Here is an 18,605-nt window from a genome sequence, read left to right as displayed (position 1 = left end):
CCCATCCTACAACTCCCCTGTGACACAGCCACCACCAATGTTCTGTCTGCTGTGACACAGCCAGGACACCACCAGGGCTGGTTCTAGGAGCTGGTGGCTGCCTGTTGTGACATAGCCATGACATCAGCAGGGCTGATGCCGGGAGTTAGTGCTGTATCACTGTGACATGGTTATTATCTTCCATCAGTCAGGCAAGAAGACACAATTAAATAATAAAAATAAATAAATAAAATAAAATAACAGCTGGCAATACTAGGGTGGGAAATTAGGTAGCTGTAGCAACAATTTGAAGAACAGCAAAGGTTAGAAAAGAACTAAAACCAGCAAGTCCTATCCACTGCCCAATTTTAAAGGTTTGTGTGGTACTTGCTGCCGAGATTTGTGGGTTTGAAGACAATTCTGGAAGAAAAATGCGTGTCCTGTTGACTGAAGGTAATATTTCGCACCTTTGGAATTGAAGCCATATGCAGTGCCAAGCCCTGCACCCATGGGTGGCGGGCAGTGCTGAGCGTGGTTTAGCGTGAACTGCAAGACTCGCGTCTTTCTTTCCCTCAAACAAACCAAAGATTTTGCCAGGGACTGTCTTGTGCTACACACTTCAGTGAAATGAGCTAATGTGCTTCACACTAGCGTGAAATGCATGAATTAGCTTCCATCTGCTTGGTTCACTGCAGGCTGTTACATACAGCCTCTTTACTTGACAGGTCCAGAGGCAGTGGGCACAAACTGAAACACAGGAGGTTCCCTCTGAACATCAAAAAACACGATTTTCCTGTGAGGGTGACCGAGCACTGTACTGGGTAGACCTGTTCTCTTTTCCCAAATACTTAAAACAGAAGGATCCTCGAAATCTTAAGTACAAAAACACATACACACACTCTGCATGTGTTCATAGCTCTCACCTGAATCAAAAAATGAATTACCATATTTTGTTGTCTTTTAATGCCCGTGAAATGTGAGAATGTTGCTGCTGAAAGGAACCTTGATAATGAGACGGAATTCTGAAGTTGACCATTTTGGTATTCTAGTGTGTCTTTTTGTTAAGAGCGCTTCCTGTTGCTGCTCATTGTACGTAATTGGCAGTTCTAGTTAAAGGTTTCGGATTTGTAGTTAGAGTGAGGAATATGTTCGAACAAGTTACAGGTTGCTTAATACAATTGACTTCATAAATACTTTAACTTGTGCTTCAAGTTTTCCTAACGGGAATTTGTGCTTTCAGTTTGTAGAGATAAACATTACAGGGAAAAAAGTCTGATTTAGTTTTAACCTTTTTGCTTAAATTTTACAGTGTCTATATGTAAAAAAACATTTTAAAGTGAGAAATGTGTTTTGATACAAGCTTCATCAAGGCAGTATTTAATCACTAAAGCTCATGCTTAAAAACATGTTTCTCACTAGGAAAAATCTTCAGTTGTATGTTGGTATTCCAAAATTCATAGCTTTGGTTAAGTGTAGCTTCTTTATTTGAATTACAATGACAGGGAAACAGAACAATGGAATTTTAAATAAAAATGCTTTTCATTTCATTTAGGCACAATTAGGACTTAACAGAAAACACTGCCCAATTTATTGCTATAGCAGCATCTTTCATTCAGAATGCCATTTCTTAATTTTGGAAAAAGATCATTTAACTGAACTGGATACAAGAATTCTTATACTTGAAAAGTAAGAGTAAAAAAAAGAAAAGCTAAAATATAATAAAGGTTTACAACGAGGGGAGAATAAAGTGTTTTAATGTCAGGGAGAAGCAATGGTGGGTGATTTTATTGTGAATGATAACAAACATATTCTTGAAGCTATGAAGAAATGAAGTGACTCGACAGCTTAGAGGCTGAATTTTAGACAAGTATCGAAGTGGAAGTGTGATTTTCAGTACAGTTTTGGAACTACATTAAATGTAAAATATTACGAAAAGAAAATGGCTATGGACTAAATAAAGACAGTGTCGCTTTTTTCCATTCTTTAAGAAATGGTTCAGGTTGTTCTTTTTTTATTCCTGCTTGTAATTTACATTATTTTTGGTAATATCAGAGACTTACTGTAAAGAGTTTGGATGTGGTAACATCACAATAGACGGGGACTTGCTTGTGAAATAGTACTGGTGGTCAGCTGAGTCTGAAGGCGGGGAGTGGTCACAGCAGTAATGGCAATGCTAATAACGGAGGTGTAAGTAGCAGTGATGAGTTTGAGTTCAGGAGAGATGATGTTAGATTGTGCTTTTATGGAAGGTGTATTGGAACGGTTTTCCAGACACAGAATATTTACATTTTTATCCTTCTTTACATGCTTTTCTTAAAGACTTACCTCTTTTAAAGTTTTCTAGCAAAAAACTAATAGAGGAAAACCCATCCATGTCCAGCCGGTAATCAGTAGCCTGGTTAGTCAGTTGGGCAGAAAGCTGGACATGGAACCAGGCAGTGCCTAGATAGACACCAGGCTATTGATTGCTTTGAGACAGTTCCTTTTTCTTTTCTTGTTTCAAGTAGAATTACATGCTGATCCTTAAAATCCTTGTCCTCATAAGTTTCTTTCAAAACTGATGCATTTCAGTGAAAACCTTCAGTTGCAATAAAAACCACAGTTCCTTCACCACTGTATTCTGTGGGAAAAAATATTTTACAGAGATCACACTTTATAGTTATCTCACTGTAAAATCTCATGCAGATTTATGCACTACTGTGTAATTTTCCGGGGAATATAGGTACATGAGGGTTTACATACTAGGGTGGTAGATACATTGTTGACCTACGTTGACTACATTGCAATAAAAACTGTTAGTGCCTTTACAGAGAAATTGGTGATTACACATGAGTCATGAGGACATAATCTGCCCCTTTCGATAATGAGAATATATTTTGATATTCTTGGGAGACGTACAGACAGGCAAGTTTTCATGGTGTGGTAAGGAACAAAGCAGTTGGATTTGGCAAGACAAACACTTGTCTTTTCAAAACTCAGCAAAATGACCATATATTGCTGAATGAAGAATGGCCATATATTTGAGTATATAGAAAAAAACTGATAGGACAAGAGTAGATAATTTTTGGACAATTAAATAATCTGGAAGATGAGTGTGTGTTACAGATTTTCAATGTCATAATAGGATTCACCAATTGTTCAAGTAAAAGTTTATTGTTCAACAGTAGTGCATAAAAAGTTAGAATGGCAGGGGCAGAAGATCAGAAGAAAAAATAAATGACAAGGTGATAGATAATTTCAAATGGGTTAGGGTGAGATGAGAAGGGTAGAAAAATGTGGGATAAGAAAAGCAAATAGGACTTCCGTAAACATTATGCCTAACCAGGTATATAATATATTTGGGCATTTTGTGTTAAGCTTGTGTTTTATCTTTTCTTTCTCAGTCACATAGAAAAAATTACAACATGGCAAGATCCTCGAAAAACTATGAACCAACCGCTGAATCACATGAGCCACCATCCTGCAGCTACTTCCACACCAATACCACAGAGGTCTATGGCAATGTCTCAGCCAAATCTCGGTGAGTATTGGATGTCATCTCTGTGGTGAAAATACAAAAGAGAGAGGAGAGCCACCTTTTACTAATTTGTTTGCCAAAATAATTTTTGCTTCAAGAAGGGTAGCTCTGATTCTGCTATCAGGCCTAACAGTATGTTCTCCCCTTCTCTTATTTTTCCCCTCTGTAGAGTTGGCAGCAAGTGAATTCGTACTGTTTGAGGTGAAGTTCTAATATCTCATGCATTTTATTTTAGAGCCTTTATGACAGATTTTTTATGTAGTATTGAACATAATATCTCATGCATTTTATTTTAGAGCCTTTGTGACAGATTTTTTATGTAGTATTAAACATCGGAAAATAAGCTCTTCCTGTGCTTTTTCATTCAGAGGTGGTATAAAGCCTCCAGAAGCCCACCGTATAACTTCCAAAGCTTGCTGTGCAAAATGCTGTTAGATACCTGTCTACAGTCTTCCCTGTGTTTCTTCAGGTCAGAGGTTGTAGCTGGTTTGCTTGTTTGTTTGTTTATGGTGGTGGGGTTTTTTTGCATAGTTAGGTTCTGCACTGGAAGTTACTTGCAAAATACTAAAAAGTCTATTCTGCAGTATGAATTACCTAAAGACTTCCTATAATTGGTGTGGTTTCATTGCTGCTCCTGTTCAGCACTTCAAGCTTAAATTTAAGCATCAACTTATGTTCCTCTAATTTTGCCAGATATGAGCCTTAGTGAAAATAAAGCCACGAAAACTCTGAAAATTTTAGAAATGTAAATGGAAGAAAACATTTTCATGTATAATTGAGAATTACAAATAATCCCTAATATTTCACTTCTGCAGTTTTAACTTTTCTACCACTCAAGAAAATGAGGAACAGATAGGTCAGCTTACAGGCTCAAGATCACAAAACTATGTCAAATAGGTAGTCTTAAAAACACAGGCTAGATTCTTGTTCAGGTTAATTTCTGGTAAGTTGGTCTCATGATTTCATGGTTCAGGGCTGTCTTTTCACATACCCAGAAAATGGTAAACACTTGACTGCCAATGGTTACCAACAGCAGTAATGCAATATACATATTTACTTTTGTCTTAAATGTATAATAAACACCTAGGCTGTCCCCTGAGGTAACTAAAACTTCAGTTCTTTCTTCTACCTTTTTCACAACTGTCCTGCTTGAATATATTCAGTAAAATGTTACATGTTATATGATGTAGCAGACAGTAGCAAATTGTATCATGAGAGTGGATATCTGAAGAAGAAACCCGAGTAAAATCCAAAAGGTTAGGGTGTACTGCAGTGTGTCATACTACATGGTAAAACTAACAATTGCTCTGTGCGTGTTACTTCAACCACAGCTGCCTTTAGGTCAGTCTGTTTATAGGAATTCTGAAATGGCCAAGAGGTGAGCATAGGACAGTGGGGTTTTTTGTTCATACGAACTCCTTAGTTTATTTTGACAGCTGTTACATTCTCTCTGATTAAAAAACAAAGGAGGTACCATAAATCAAGACAGTGTACAGCAAGCTTTTTCCCCCAGTTTGTCAGTGGAAGTAAATCAAAGCCAAATCCTGTACTGAAACACTTGTATACTGAATTTTAGAGGAGGGTCTTTCTCAAGATGAAAAGGATTAGAAATAAAAGCATACACCTAATTAAGAGTCTGTTCTTGAAGGGACTTCAGGTGCCCAACAGGGGCATTTCCATAGACTTCAAAATCTGTCGCATCAAATACAGACTATATTTCATTCAGTGCCCTTCACATTTATAGATGAGGTTCCACTTTTTAAGGTAGGTATTTATACAGTGCTTAGCATAGTGGTTCAGATCTGTAACTGAATTTCCTGAATGTTAGCCCACTAGAAATAGTATGTAAAAATTTCTGCAGTGTCCATATTTATTTAATTGAGAAAATATTTTGTTAGTTTGTTTTGGTGAACTTTTTCTCATTCTGGTGGCTTTTGAAAGGCATGCTGTGACACTTTGGGAGCAAGCAAATCTGTTTGCACAGCTGAGTAGCACTTTCAGCACCGTATTATTAAATTCAGCATCACAGCCCCTGATTTTCCAATCCCCCTGTTTGAACACACCAAGTGTGACACTCTTTTATTTAAAAATATATTGAAAAAGATTTAATCTAGGAACTGTGCCTATATATACACATATATACACACACAGAAATTACAAGATTGCAGTAATCTGAACAGAATAGAGTAACCTCTGAATACTTCATGTGACAGTTTAAAATACATGTGAGTGCAGTTTGCAGTACTAAAGTAGAATGTCTGTATTTTGAAATTCTCTTGGCCAAAAGGAAGGGCCTTTCTGCACTTGTGTGATGCTAACAGTGTTACTGCTAAATCTGCTTTCTTGGGTCTGCTCAGACATTGAAGTGAGCAATTTGTTGGTCTGGCAGGCAGACCTCTAAGCCAGAAGTGATTGTGCCAACATCTTGCAGACATCAGAGGAGAAATGGAAACTGGATACCAAGTTAAGCCACTCTTCTGGCCAGAATTTTGTAACTTTTTAGCAAATGAAGTCTACGCATCTGTCTTTTGCCTTAGTGTTTTTTTGGTACTGTAGGAATTAAAAGAAGTTTTTCTTTTGAAGATGTGCCACTTAAAAGAAAAGGATTTAAGTATTCCAGGTCTGCATACTGGTCTGCACTTCCAATTACTAACACATGTGTTTTCCTTGCTATGCTTCTTATGAAGAGATGGAAAATACAGTCTGTTCTGTACAGCTTGTTGCTTTGGTTTATAAACTCCTTTCAGCAATATTTGCTGGGAAGTGTACAAAAGGCATTTAGAAACATTCTATCAAAAGCACAGAGTGTGACTGAGTGATACCAAATCGTAGTATGCCTATGCCTGAGACACACAGAAACATATAGTGAAAGTTGATTGAAATTAGTAGACATACCTTACAAAATCTGCTTATTCTCCTACCTTTTTTCTCACTGTGGTTCTATGTTGCCTGTTTATGAGCTACACATACTGGTTTCCTTTTAACTTCAGCAGTGTTAGTTTTCTCACTAACATTTAAAGCATTGCTTTTTAAATGTTACGTAACAAAGGCATCTGAAAGTATTTCTTCCTTCGATGCATCTTGTTAAATTTACAGAAAACTAATACACGCTAGGCAGGTTTCTATGCTCACTTACACACCACCACTAAATGCAGTGAAGCCATTCAATGAATGAAAAGGGAAATTTGTCCCAGAGATTGAAAGCATATTGTTGCAGGTTAGCATATATTCAAACTTGTTCGGTATGTTTTTCTAAATATTTTACCTTTGTTGTTCTTCTAAGACAGTTTGTAGATGGATATACTAAGGAAAGGACAACATTAATAGGAATATTTTAACTATATATTTTGTTGTTGGAATCCAACAGGGAAAATGATCAGCCTCTGACTGAAGACAATGAGAAAACACTGTATTTCTTGCATAAGTGCTTCATAAATCCCATTTACTTTGGTGCTGAATCTGCACATGTATTAGTTTTCTGCCCATTCTGAAACAGTCTTTTTTAGCTGATAGATAAAGTATTAACTATCTATTGCCAGTCAACTCCATTATTGTGGTCGAATCAAAGACTGTATAAGGAGGGGTATTTGTACACCTTTATTTTAGGCATCTAACCTAGGTCCCTGAATTAGGAGACCAAGCTCCATGGACTTCTGTGAATGAAAGGAAGGAGAGAGCAGTTGCAGTGCACCTAAGCTAATGGTCAAACTACTGCTTGACTTAAATGACTAAATTGTTCTCTGGAAGTGCCTAAGTCCAAGCTAGGGAAGCTGTTCTGCCTTAATGGCAGTCACTGGTGTAAGAAGATTGGGGAGTATGGTTTTTGGCTATGTGTAGCAAGATTTAGGGGAAAAAATCAGATCCTTGTAAAAGTTTCTTTTGCAACAATTTTTAATTATATGCTGCTTTTTTGTAGTCTTTCTCTATTCTACATTTTGCAACAGTCAAAACCATTGTTATTTTCATCCAGCTCCCTTCAAACTGTTTTAAAGAGATTTCTTTTGTGATTGTACTCTTCATCCAGTTGGTGAGCACAATCTGGTCTTCATTTAAATGTTTTTCAAGTTTAACAGATTGCAACTTATTTTGACATAAAGTAATAAAATCCTCTGATAGTATTTATGTTATCTGTATAAATTAGCTTTAACTTATATGCGCAAGCTCTTACAAAAAATCTGGACTCTATCTGCAAAAAGCCTCAGAGGACCTTCTGTGCAAAGTGGCATACATCATGGTACAGTCAGTTGTAGAATTTAGGCCTTACAGCAAATACCAGTTGCAGACTGCACGGGCCAGTTATGCTAAGTCCTGTATGAGTGACAAAGCTGTGTGTTAAGTAATGCCCAGAGTTTGGTGGTTTGAGAGTTTTGGGAACTCTGCCACTTTGTAAAATGCCTTTGAGTTTTTTTGGGCGTGGATAGGGGCTTTCGATTTATGTAACTAGAAACTGTGGTTAAAGTGTGTGTTTGGTCTAACTAAACTCACTGAAGTCCAACCAGGCTGGACGTCCCTGATGCTCCCTGGTGCCTGGCTACCACTGTTATCTTTGCCTTCCTCTTCACAGTGGACAGCCCAGCATCAGCAATAACAGAAACGCATACCTGATTTTACCACTTTGCATTTTCCACTTCTGGTACACAAGAGAACTTGTGCGACTCATCAGTCTTTGCATAGGGATGTGATTGATGGGTGGACAGGCTTTTAAAAGCTGCATTCATGTATGAGCTGGCTGTCAGGGAAGAAGTGACGAGGAGTGAAGCAAAGAGACGAGCAGAGCTATGTTTGTGTAAATCCCTTATGCATTAAAGCTGAGCCATCTTCTCTTACCCTATCTGTTTTTTCCCTCATAATCTTATTATTTTCCACGTAAGTTTGTACGAGATGATCTTTCGAGGTGCCTTCCAACGTGGGCTGTTCTATGATGATGGTTGATAACTTGATAATTTCGTAACTTGTAAATTATTGTCTTAGTGCATAGTGTCTATTGGCCCAGCTAATCTTGCCTTCAGAAAATGTACCCGGATCACTCTTAATTCTAAACACTGACGTAATACCTCATAACTGTATGTGCTTTCAGGTTCTGTCAAGATGAATTCATTAATATGTATGTTTGCAGGAAAAAAAAATCATAAAGATGCTTAATGTTACAATTCCTGAGGTTTCCAGTGTTCCAGTACTCTTATCTGTATCTGGAGCAGATTGTTTTAATTCATCTCTGTGCTGGTGGTTTTTTATCAGTTACCTGCTAGTGGCATCCTCAAAGAGGTATTACGAGAACTTTTGAACTCATTCAGATGTACTGAATTGAGGGGCAGCTGCTAGAAGGTAAGTAATAATGTTATGAGCTTGCAAAGGTAAGGATGCCTATTCTGAGGTAAGGAAAGAAGCTAGATGAGTTTCCACGTATGGATGAGGGTTGGGGCCTTGCAAAATTTAAGGTTGTAACCATCACAGAATAACTCAGGTGGGAAGAGGCCTTGGGAGATCTCTAACCCAACCTCCTGGTCAAAGGAGAGTCAGCTATGAGATCAGACCAGGTTGCTCAGGGCTTTATGCAATCATGTCTTGAAAACCTTTGTGACAGATTAGAGGGTCCTACTGCAATTCTCATGTTTTCATTGGGTAGGAGACTGGCACCATAAAGAAAATGGGTGTTGTATCATCAGCAGTGGGTGGTGGAGTTTCGGAACGTGTAATACACACTTAAGAATAGAGAACAATTTCTAGCAGAGGGAGAAGGGTGCTACATATACTTTTGGTTGCACTTGACACGTGCACTTTCACCTGATCGGATTGTGTGTAAATATAGAGTATAAGAAAAAATAAAACATCATGGCACAAGCTGGTAATATATATCTCCATTTTATAGATCAACCAGTTCACGCATAAAACAGTGGAAAGCCCAATATTAATTTGTTTAGGGTCAGTATATGCATTAATCCTGAGAGTTCAACTGTATTAGCTTATTTGATTTTTACTTTTTTTTTTTCCCTACCAAAGAAGAGAAAGCTCCTTACCTTAGAAGCTTACTCTATCAAGATCCACCAGCAGGCATGACCCGAGGGATACAGGCAGGGTAATTTTAACTATTAAATACACTGGTTCTCTAAGGTGAAAGACATCGTGTGTTACACAATAGAATTTAGCGTGGAGAGCCTCTCACACTGACAACTGTTTGTGTTATAGAAATTCATCCATTAATCTAATAGCTTTCAGCTGTTCTGCGAATGGTAAGGGGTTATGGCACTTTGCCTCTGCTTTCATTTTTTTTAATCAGCCAGGAAATCCAGCCAATAAAACAATGCAATAATCCTGTCTAAGAGCAATAAACACATGAGCCAAAGTTTCCATATCCTGCCATGATAAAAGAGGTGTAGCTACTATTGTTTGAGGATGATAAAATGCAGTTTTGGTTACTGTGTCAAAGTGAGTCTCTGGAGATAAGAACGCAAAACTCCCAAAGTGTTTAAAAACAGGTGGTATGTATTTTGGTGATAACTAACATACATTAAATGGTCTAGATTTTGTAAGGCTTGGTTTGCGTTGGCTGGAAATTTGGCTACGAATATATAATGTTGAGAGGAACATGTTTTTCCCTCGGTGTAGCCCATACCCTCCCACCACCTGCACAGTGGAAAGGCTCCCTGTTCCAGGTCATTTTTAATTACTGGATATCCTGAAAGAAGTGGACACAATTCAGTTTTGGTCAGTGTGAATACTTTTGGCACCTGCTTCTGCTTAATGAAATAATACTTATAGGAGAGCATTGTAAACTTGCACATTCTGTGGGAATGAGAATTTTATGACAGCTCTGGAAAAGAACGGTTTTGGGGTCTTGGTGGTTTTTTTGTTGTTTGCAGTTAAAACCTCTAAGAAGTAATTTATCAGGCAGATTTCAAATGGAGTAATTTATTTATGCTTTAAGGACAGTGGCTAATAGTTCCAGACACTAATAGGAATTAACTTCAGTATCAGGTAAATTAAATCCAGATATCTCAAAGGACACACACCTTTAAACCAGCAACTGACTGTCTAGTAAATCTGAAATAAAGGTTGATGTGTTCAAAAGAGACATTGGTATTGTTTCAAAATCCAGTAATTTTTAATTTTAACACAAAGATGTTCCTGTTGGTATAAGCATTTCCCTTTAAGGATAGTAATCCAAACATGTGCCAGTGCAAGAGTGGACTGTCATTTTCATAGTTTCAAAGTGAATGAAATGCAAAAGCTGAAGACTGCATGAAACAAAAGTAAAAATAATTTATTTAATAAATATTTTAAATAATAATGGTCATCAGTAATTGATCATTAGCATTAAAGCTGTCTCTCCGGTCAGGCAGCCCCCACCGTTATTTGTTGTTACTGATTTACTGTTAAAAGTGCTTACAGAGTAATTCTGTAATCTTTTAAATAACTTCCTGCTAAATCATAGCTTTGATGCTGCACCTGCAGGTTGCTCATTTGGGGTTTTTTTAAGCTTGAATCATTGAAGACAGGAAAGATTAGTTAAATCTGAATATCACAGAACTTAACATAACAGTTGAAACTGTTGAGAAATTTCTGTATAGCTATTTTCAGCCCAGAAATCTGAATAAAGGAGTCTCTGTGCACTGGGATAGCACAACTTTTTGGTTTAATACTTTACAGACTTTTGGAACAAAATGCACCAGAACTGAAAAGCAGCATTTTTTGCTGACCTTGTTGGAAGGCTAATGCTGTTTCTGGGAAATAAGTGAAACAAGCAGTTCTTTGTTGGCAGAAGCGGAGAGAGAAAAGGAGGGCAGCCTAGTCTTTTTTTCTTCATAATGTCGTGACTAAGTCAAAACTGTAATATGGCTGGGGTTGTTTTTTTTTTTTTTTTTTTTTTTTTTTTTTTTTTTTAACCTCTATAGACATTTGTTTTTCATCAAACTGTGTTGCGTGACACCTGACGCTGGCCAGTTCGTATGAATTAGGCTCTGGGCTGCCTATGAACAGAGTAGAGAAAAAGATCCACTGTTGCATTCAGACACTTCTGACACTAAAATAATAAAAGTTGGTACAATGGGTTCATCGCATATGTCAGAAACAGTTTACACTGGCATGTTTTGGCTTCTGTAACTTGCAGAGTCTCTTGCCCACAAAATAATCCTTGCTTAGTATATATCTAGCAGTCATCAACAGAAAGGTTTCCTACAATGTCAGAAAACTAATTCACTAGAATATCATCATTTATTTCAAAGCAAACAAATGCAATAAATTTTTTTTTTTCGTTTTTCATCTAACTGGAGAAGGAAAATTACATAGGTCTAACTTGAGATGTGAACTAAATAGTTGTAATTCCATGGACTGCAATGAAACTGTGGCCACATACTCCAGGTTTGGAACTTAGCTCCACATTTTTACTTGCTTTCATTTGAGCTGGAAAATTGTGTAATGGCTGTTTATTGAAGAGACTTACTTCATTTTGCAAAATAAATTTGTTTTTCCCCAAGAGAACTGAATTCAAGGCCACCCTGAGTCTGTCCGCTAGAATGGTGAATACTTTTGACCTGATATGTTATATCCAGTCTCCTTTACCATAGAGTGGTAGATTTGAGCTTTTTATATTTTTCCTTTGTTTGCAGAATCTTAAGAAATGTTACACTGGGACTGCCAAACCCTGCCTAGTGAATTTAAGCTTACTGAAGACCAGCTGATTTTCCTTAGTTACCTTTTGACCTCTCAAAAACAGTCCAGAAGTCCTAAGGCTCCCCAGACGACAGGCTGAAAAGAGTTGTTAAAGTGTCACTGATTTATTAGATGAGTGTCATTGCACTGAAATCAGTATTCATATTGGGTAGTCTAGTTGGAGCACGAACTGCAGGTTTTTGGTTTTTAACCCAAACTCCATTATGTTCCTCATAGCATTCAAATACAAATTCAGAATTCAAATATAAATAATAGCAGTCATTAATAAAATTGCGTAAAGCACATCAAATGTGCCTTATGATTATATCATAAGGAACAGAGATTTGTAGAATGTCACTGTATCGTTAAGTTGCTCACTGGAGTTGACACAAGACTTCCCTTTGACTTCGCTGGGCTCATTCAAACCTTTAGTGAGGGAGAGTTATCAGCTATATTCAAAAACAGTGTTACTGAACTGTTCAGTACAGGAGTTCAGCTCTGGTTCAGTTGACTAGTTCCGGGAAAAGCAGTTAGGTAGAAAACTTTGCTCAAACTAAGCTTATGTATATGCCACAGGGGTAATTTTTCCATTGTTGGGATTCTTTTCATTCCAACTAGTATATTTAAAGATTCACTATTAATTGAAATCTAGACAATATCAGACATATTAAACATGCTTAAAGGTATTCCAGGTACTATATTTCTCTGGTTTCCCCATGCATATCATTGTAGCTCTACCCTTAAGAAAACCAACTTACTGTTTATTCAATTTTTTTTCTTCTTGTTTGAAGAACTCACACAGTGGAAAATGAAAAAGCAGTGAGAAGTCTTGGTCCTGTAATAACTATATCATCATACTTTTCCACACTTCTTTTGAGGAGACACAAGTTCTGCCTGGATGCTGGTTTTTGCCCAAGTAGATAGCGTTGCAGGATAAAACTTACCTGACATTACAGTGTTGTGCATAGAAAATATGGGGGGAGAGGGGGAATAGAGAAAAAAGAGGGAAATTGTTTCAAGCAATTTTAAGTGTTGGCACAATTATATGGGAGACAAATGTGACCACAGATTTTAATGGTGTTGATTCTGTAAAGAGAATGTCTAGAAAGATGCAGGTAATTATCTGTAAAAGCACACTTCATTATCAATTGATGTATAAACTAAAGGTTGATAATAGCAAGAATCAGATACTCTATTCAGACTGACTTTTGGAATTGTCTCATCTAGGGCACTGTTTTAATTTGTCCAGATTTGTAAACTTCAATGTCATTTTTGCAAGCATAGATTAGGCAGAAGTATGTAATGATTTTCAACAAAAAACAGGTCACAAAAAAGGTTTCCAGCAAATCTGAACCTTGGTTTTAATTTATTTTGTGGAAGGTCCAGTCATATTAATTGCATCATTCCAGGACTACATACATTGGAAACTTCCACATTTTATGCCACAGTGAAAGGAAACAATCATATTTTCTGTCATGAAATGTGGAGAAGCATGCACAGGACCAATACGAGCAGATTCTTTGACTTTACAATGTGTAAAAATGTTTTCTGTAATAAGATTGGTATGGGATGAAGTTATTTTTCCTGTGTAGCGAAATACAAATCACTTGCTAGTGTATTTTGGTTTATTCCCAGATGTACCTTGCCATAGTCTCCCTGTGCAGTCAGAAAGTTTGAGATACTAGAAAACATCTGCAAACTCCTCTTCAGCAGAGAAGCCAGCTCAGTGGAGCTACAATATGTCTAGTTGCCTCCAGATGTGGTTTCCTTTTTTACCTGGACTTGAATTCAGGTAGAGCTTAAGGATTTTTTTAATACTGGTTTTGAATTACTGGTTTCCAGCATCCTGACTGAAAGGTACTGAAGAGTACATCAGATCAGTTGTACTGCATCTGAACAGAAAGTCCAGTATTTTACAGAAGCATTTAGTTAACTATACAAGCGCTATGCACTCACCCTGCCTTCGTGCTGGGTTTGGCTGGGATGGAGTTAATTTCATAGCAGCCCCTATGGTGCTGTGTTTTGGATCTGTGACTAAAACAGTGTTGATAACACACACCAGTGTTTTGGCTATGCCAGAGCAGAGCTTGCAGAGCGTTGAGGCTTTCTGTTTTTTCCCACTGTTTCCCCTCCACACTGCAGGTAGGCTGGGGGTTCGCAAGAAATTGGGAGGTGACACTGCCGAGACAGCTGATCTGAATTACCTAAGGGGATATTCCATACCATATGATGCCATGCTCAGTAATAAAAGGTCAAGGAAAGGAGGAGGAAGGGAGGACGTTCATGGTTACGGCATTTGTCTTCCCAAGTAACCCTTACGTGTGCTGAGTATCTGCTTTCCAGGAAGTGGCTGAACACCTGCCTGCTGATGGGAACTTGTGAATAATTACGTTGTTTTGCTCCTGTGCATAGCTTTGCCTCAACTGTGTCATGGTTTAACCCTAGCCAGCAACTAAGCACCACACAGCCGCTCGCTCACTCTTTATCTCAGCCACAAGTTTCTCTTGCTTTTGCTCTTCCAGTTCTCTTCCCCATCCTGCTGGCAGGGAGGAATTGAGTGACTGCTTGCATGAAGGATTTATCTGCTGCCTATGGGTATTTTTGCTAGTGCACAAACTGTACGGAGTTTTTTAGTGCCCACATCACCTAACATGGGCCAAGAACTGTGCTGAGGAAAGTGGCAGTGGCTGCAGGGTGGCTGTTGCCTGAGGGGAAAAGGAGCAAGCACTTCATCTTCTGTGCACAGGATGTCTTTGGCCTTGTGATTTATCCTCTGGGAATGTTTCAAAATGGAGATAGGCTGCTTTTCATAGGGCCCAGGCTTCAGTAGCCCCTAGGAAGGTGATGGGCAGTGCTTTTCAAAAGTATGGAGGACCATTTGCACAGGCTGTTTTGCAGAGGACACATTCCACATGCCATCACATGTGAACTGCTGGTATAGAAAAGCCCTAAAACTTAACACATTAACTGAAGGCTTGCTCATAATAATTTCAGTGCCTTTCAGTGGAACCAATGCAAAAGAGTACTTGCAAATCTGCCATGATTTAATTACTCTTCAGCTAGTTCCCAGAGTCAGCTCTTTTATTAGTGTACATGTAACATTTTGACCCTTAGGATGTATTTTTAGAGCAGCTGAATGCAGCAGTTGTTGTGGGAAGTGCTGCAGAATGCCCCAGGTTTTGGTTTCATTTTGTTTTCTGTAATAGATATAAAAAAAGAATTGCCTAACAGCCTCATGTTTTATACTATTTTTATTTCCAGTTAATATTTGTTTTGAGCTAGGTTAGATTAACTTAATGTGCATTATATGTGTGCATGCACATGCCCAAAAACTGGATTTGACTTCACAAAAGTAGCCCACATATGTCCTAAATTTGCTTATGGGACATTATTGTGATTGCACTCAAGAATAATTCAAGTGGAATGATGCTGTTACGCAGTTGGTAGGATCAAAACCTGGGCCTTAGCATCTGTGTATTTACAAACTGGTTTTGAATTATATTAAAAGAAGAAATTGATTTTATCACCATATCAATTTAATGCTCTATTTTAAGTTAGACTTTATCATAAACATACTCTATCCAGGTACTTCGACAAAACTATCTGTATTTGTTTGAAAGCACAGATACATGACTCCTCTATACTTAATGTTTCTGAGTCTATCCAGTTTGGGCTGCTATGAAAGTAGGTGTCTGGTATTCAAACTGACTGGAGAGTTACCTGAATCCCATTTTTTCTTGAAGCAGTGTATGCTGGAGAAAAATGTGGTGTCAGCGGGTTCAAATAGCCTTCAGTAAGTTTGTCTCTATGACCCAAGTCAATGGTTCTTCAAAAGCCATTCCAATTAGTGGTAGTTTTGAACAGACCTATTCTTCGTGGACCTGTGTCCAGAGATTGAGACCTACAAACCTCTGAGGAGAAAGGCACTGATTGAACGAGGAGCAGAGCCAAATAATGCCGGTGGTGGAATTGGTTGAGGATGGCTCCTACCTACTCCTTAGCCTTCTGTGCATCTCCTGCACTGAAGTTTGTAAAACTTTGCCATAGCTATAGCTTTATCAAACCCAGATGATGTAAATAACTTTTTTTTGGAAGTAGAATGGATTTTGTTTCTTAAAAATATGATCACATACTTACGGCATACTTGACTTGTAGGAGATTCGGTGTGATGTAATTTCTATACTCCTAATGTCAAGGTGTGGGAATGCTTACTTTACTCATTGTACTGAGCTTCCTGTAGTTCTTTGATGGTATGTAACAATGGATAGTATTGCTTGAAAGAAAAGTAATTGACTGCAAGATACAGAGTTCATTGGACCAAAATATTCTTTGTCCCCATGAGAAGAAATGACTTGGAGGGTTTTTGGGGACCATAGCTCAGGGAGAAGTATTCCTCAGCATTTTGATGTTGTCTTGTTCTTTGCATTCTTGCATGTATTATTTCAGCTGTGATACAACATGGGTACAGATGAGCTGATGAAGAAGGGAGTATTTTATATAGCAAAGGCAATAGCTGTGACAAATAGTACTACAACTCATGCCCTAGCCCTGAGTGTATCCCAGACACACCGTACAGGCTATTAATCTTTACTTAATTTTGCCTGGTTCTGTCATTTGCATGTGCTACTTACATGAAAGCAATTTTCTTATGGAGAACTTGCTATATTGTGATAATCCTTCAGCCAGCCTGGATTCTTAGCATGATTGTTCTATTCACTCAACCATTGACATGCCAAAAATTTAAGCACATGCTTATGCATATGAGAAGAGTTAAATTCCTGCCTAAGTGCTTATGGTTCTGGCGATTTAACACCAAATTTACACTGATATAATTTATATAATTGTACTTACAATATTTCTTACTTACTTTAATGTGAATAAGAGTAGATTCACTGCATCTTAGAAGGTGGTTTTCCCATTATGAAAGTGGTTTGATTTCTGCACCCAGCTGTCATTCCTACCTTTCCCCTCTCAGCACTACAGATTGCTAACCTTTCTGGTTTTTTACTACTGAAAAGTTACGGATCAGTGCTGGCTTTGGTCCGTCTTTCCTGCAACCAGCTTATTTTTCCCACCTGGACTCCTACATTGGTTGCCCATAAGCATTTTCATGGGTACCCAGTTACTCTTGCTGGGAACTGATCTAGCCAGAAAATAATCTTTTTATCCCTAGGCAATTTTTAGTTTGCTGTGTGGCCACAAGAATACTTTTGCCAGCTCAGTAATGGGGTTGCATGTGGGCAGGAACAAACAGCTGGGTGTGGAAGAGGTGATAAACGGCAACACTCTGGTTTCATGTGGAAGCATGATGTCATTTGTGTGGATACAGCTGTTTGTGGACCACACATAAACTGAATCCTGAAAAGGTTCTATTACTGCAGCGCTGCTTTTAACTTGGATTATTTCTTGAGCTGGATTTGCCACCAAAGCTAAAATACCATGCGGCTGCACTCTCAAATGGTTCCGTAGTCTTTACCTGTGTGATACTGGATCACCCAGAAGGAAAAATTTGATTCAGATCTGATGTGAGCACATGTAAAGATTTCTGTCAAACAAAGCAGGGCAAAGTTTATGCTGGCCTAATGCCTGTGTACCTGCCTTACTCCAGTTGCAGAAAGACAAGACAGTACCTGATTTGGCAGAAAGCTGGCTAGCGTAAAGTCAGCCTTTCAAAAAAATTTTAACTTGGAACTGGCAGAGTGAGTTAAGTTCAGCATTTTGCATTGTATGGGTATCATACATTTGAACCAGGCTGTAAAGTCATCAACCCATTTCTTTCAATGCACACTCTAACAGTGTTTGCTGTACTGTATCTTTCAAGGTCAGACATGTACACAGCATAAATATGTTCAGGTCTGAGAAGCATAGAACTTAGCTGTCTTAGCTTAGAACTATGAGCATAGTTCTCATATGAGTAAGAACAATGACTGAAAGATAAAAAGGAAGATACAAATCTTAGTCCTTTGGAGAGAAAAATATTGTGTCTCTTCTAGAGAATATTTGAGTACCTGGGGTGTTCTTGTTAAAAGATAAGAGCTTTGTTAATTATGCTATTGCCCCATTAGTGAAAGAATCCTTGCAAAAATGTCAGTTAATTTTTAAAACAGTACATGGTTACCACTTGTAATCCAGACTGGCTTTAGATACTGTACGTGTTTTTTACTGGAAATGTGAAGATGGAGAAGGAGAAGAAGGAACTGTTCACGGTTCACAAAAGGCATTAGGTTGCATTGCTGGGAACTGATACCTTTTACTGAAAAAGGAGGTGCAAGCAGAGGCTATGCAGTTTCCCCTCTCTGTCTCATTTTCCTCTGTTTTTTTCCAAGCCAATTACTAAGAGGGAAACATTTCTAGAGAGAAGGGGTGGTTCTGTTTCCATGGCCAAGTGATACCTGCTGTCAAAGGTGCCAAATGATTATTTTAGCTTTGTGGCATGATTACCAGAGTGACTGTGGAGCTG

The 18,605-nt window shown here is 38.1% G+C and overlaps 1 protein-coding gene across 1 annotated transcript in view; it reads left to right on the top strand.

Annotated features, from left to right (window-relative positions):
- The window catches only part of WWTR1 (WW domain containing transcription regulator 1), a 48,486-nt gene that overhangs the window by 14,475 nt on the left and 15,406 nt on the right, over positions 1 to 18,605 (top strand). Inside the window, exon 2 of the mRNA XM_009580974.1 lies at positions 3,337 to 3,499. Coding sequence (XP_009579269.1) covers positions 3,337 to 3,499 — 163 coding nt within the window. The remainder of the gene's footprint in view (positions 1 to 3,336; positions 3,500 to 18,605) is intronic.

This window comes from Fulmarus glacialis, unplaced genomic scaffold (genome assembly GCF_000690835.1).
Source record: "Fulmarus glacialis isolate BGI_N327 unplaced genomic scaffold, ASM69083v1 scaffold4857, whole genome shotgun sequence".
Classification (NCBI taxonomy): domain Eukaryota; kingdom Metazoa; phylum Chordata; class Aves; order Procellariiformes; family Procellariidae; genus Fulmarus; species Fulmarus glacialis.
The sequence above is the reverse complement of the archived record's forward strand: the minus strand, read 5'-3'. Positions and strand labels throughout refer to the sequence as shown.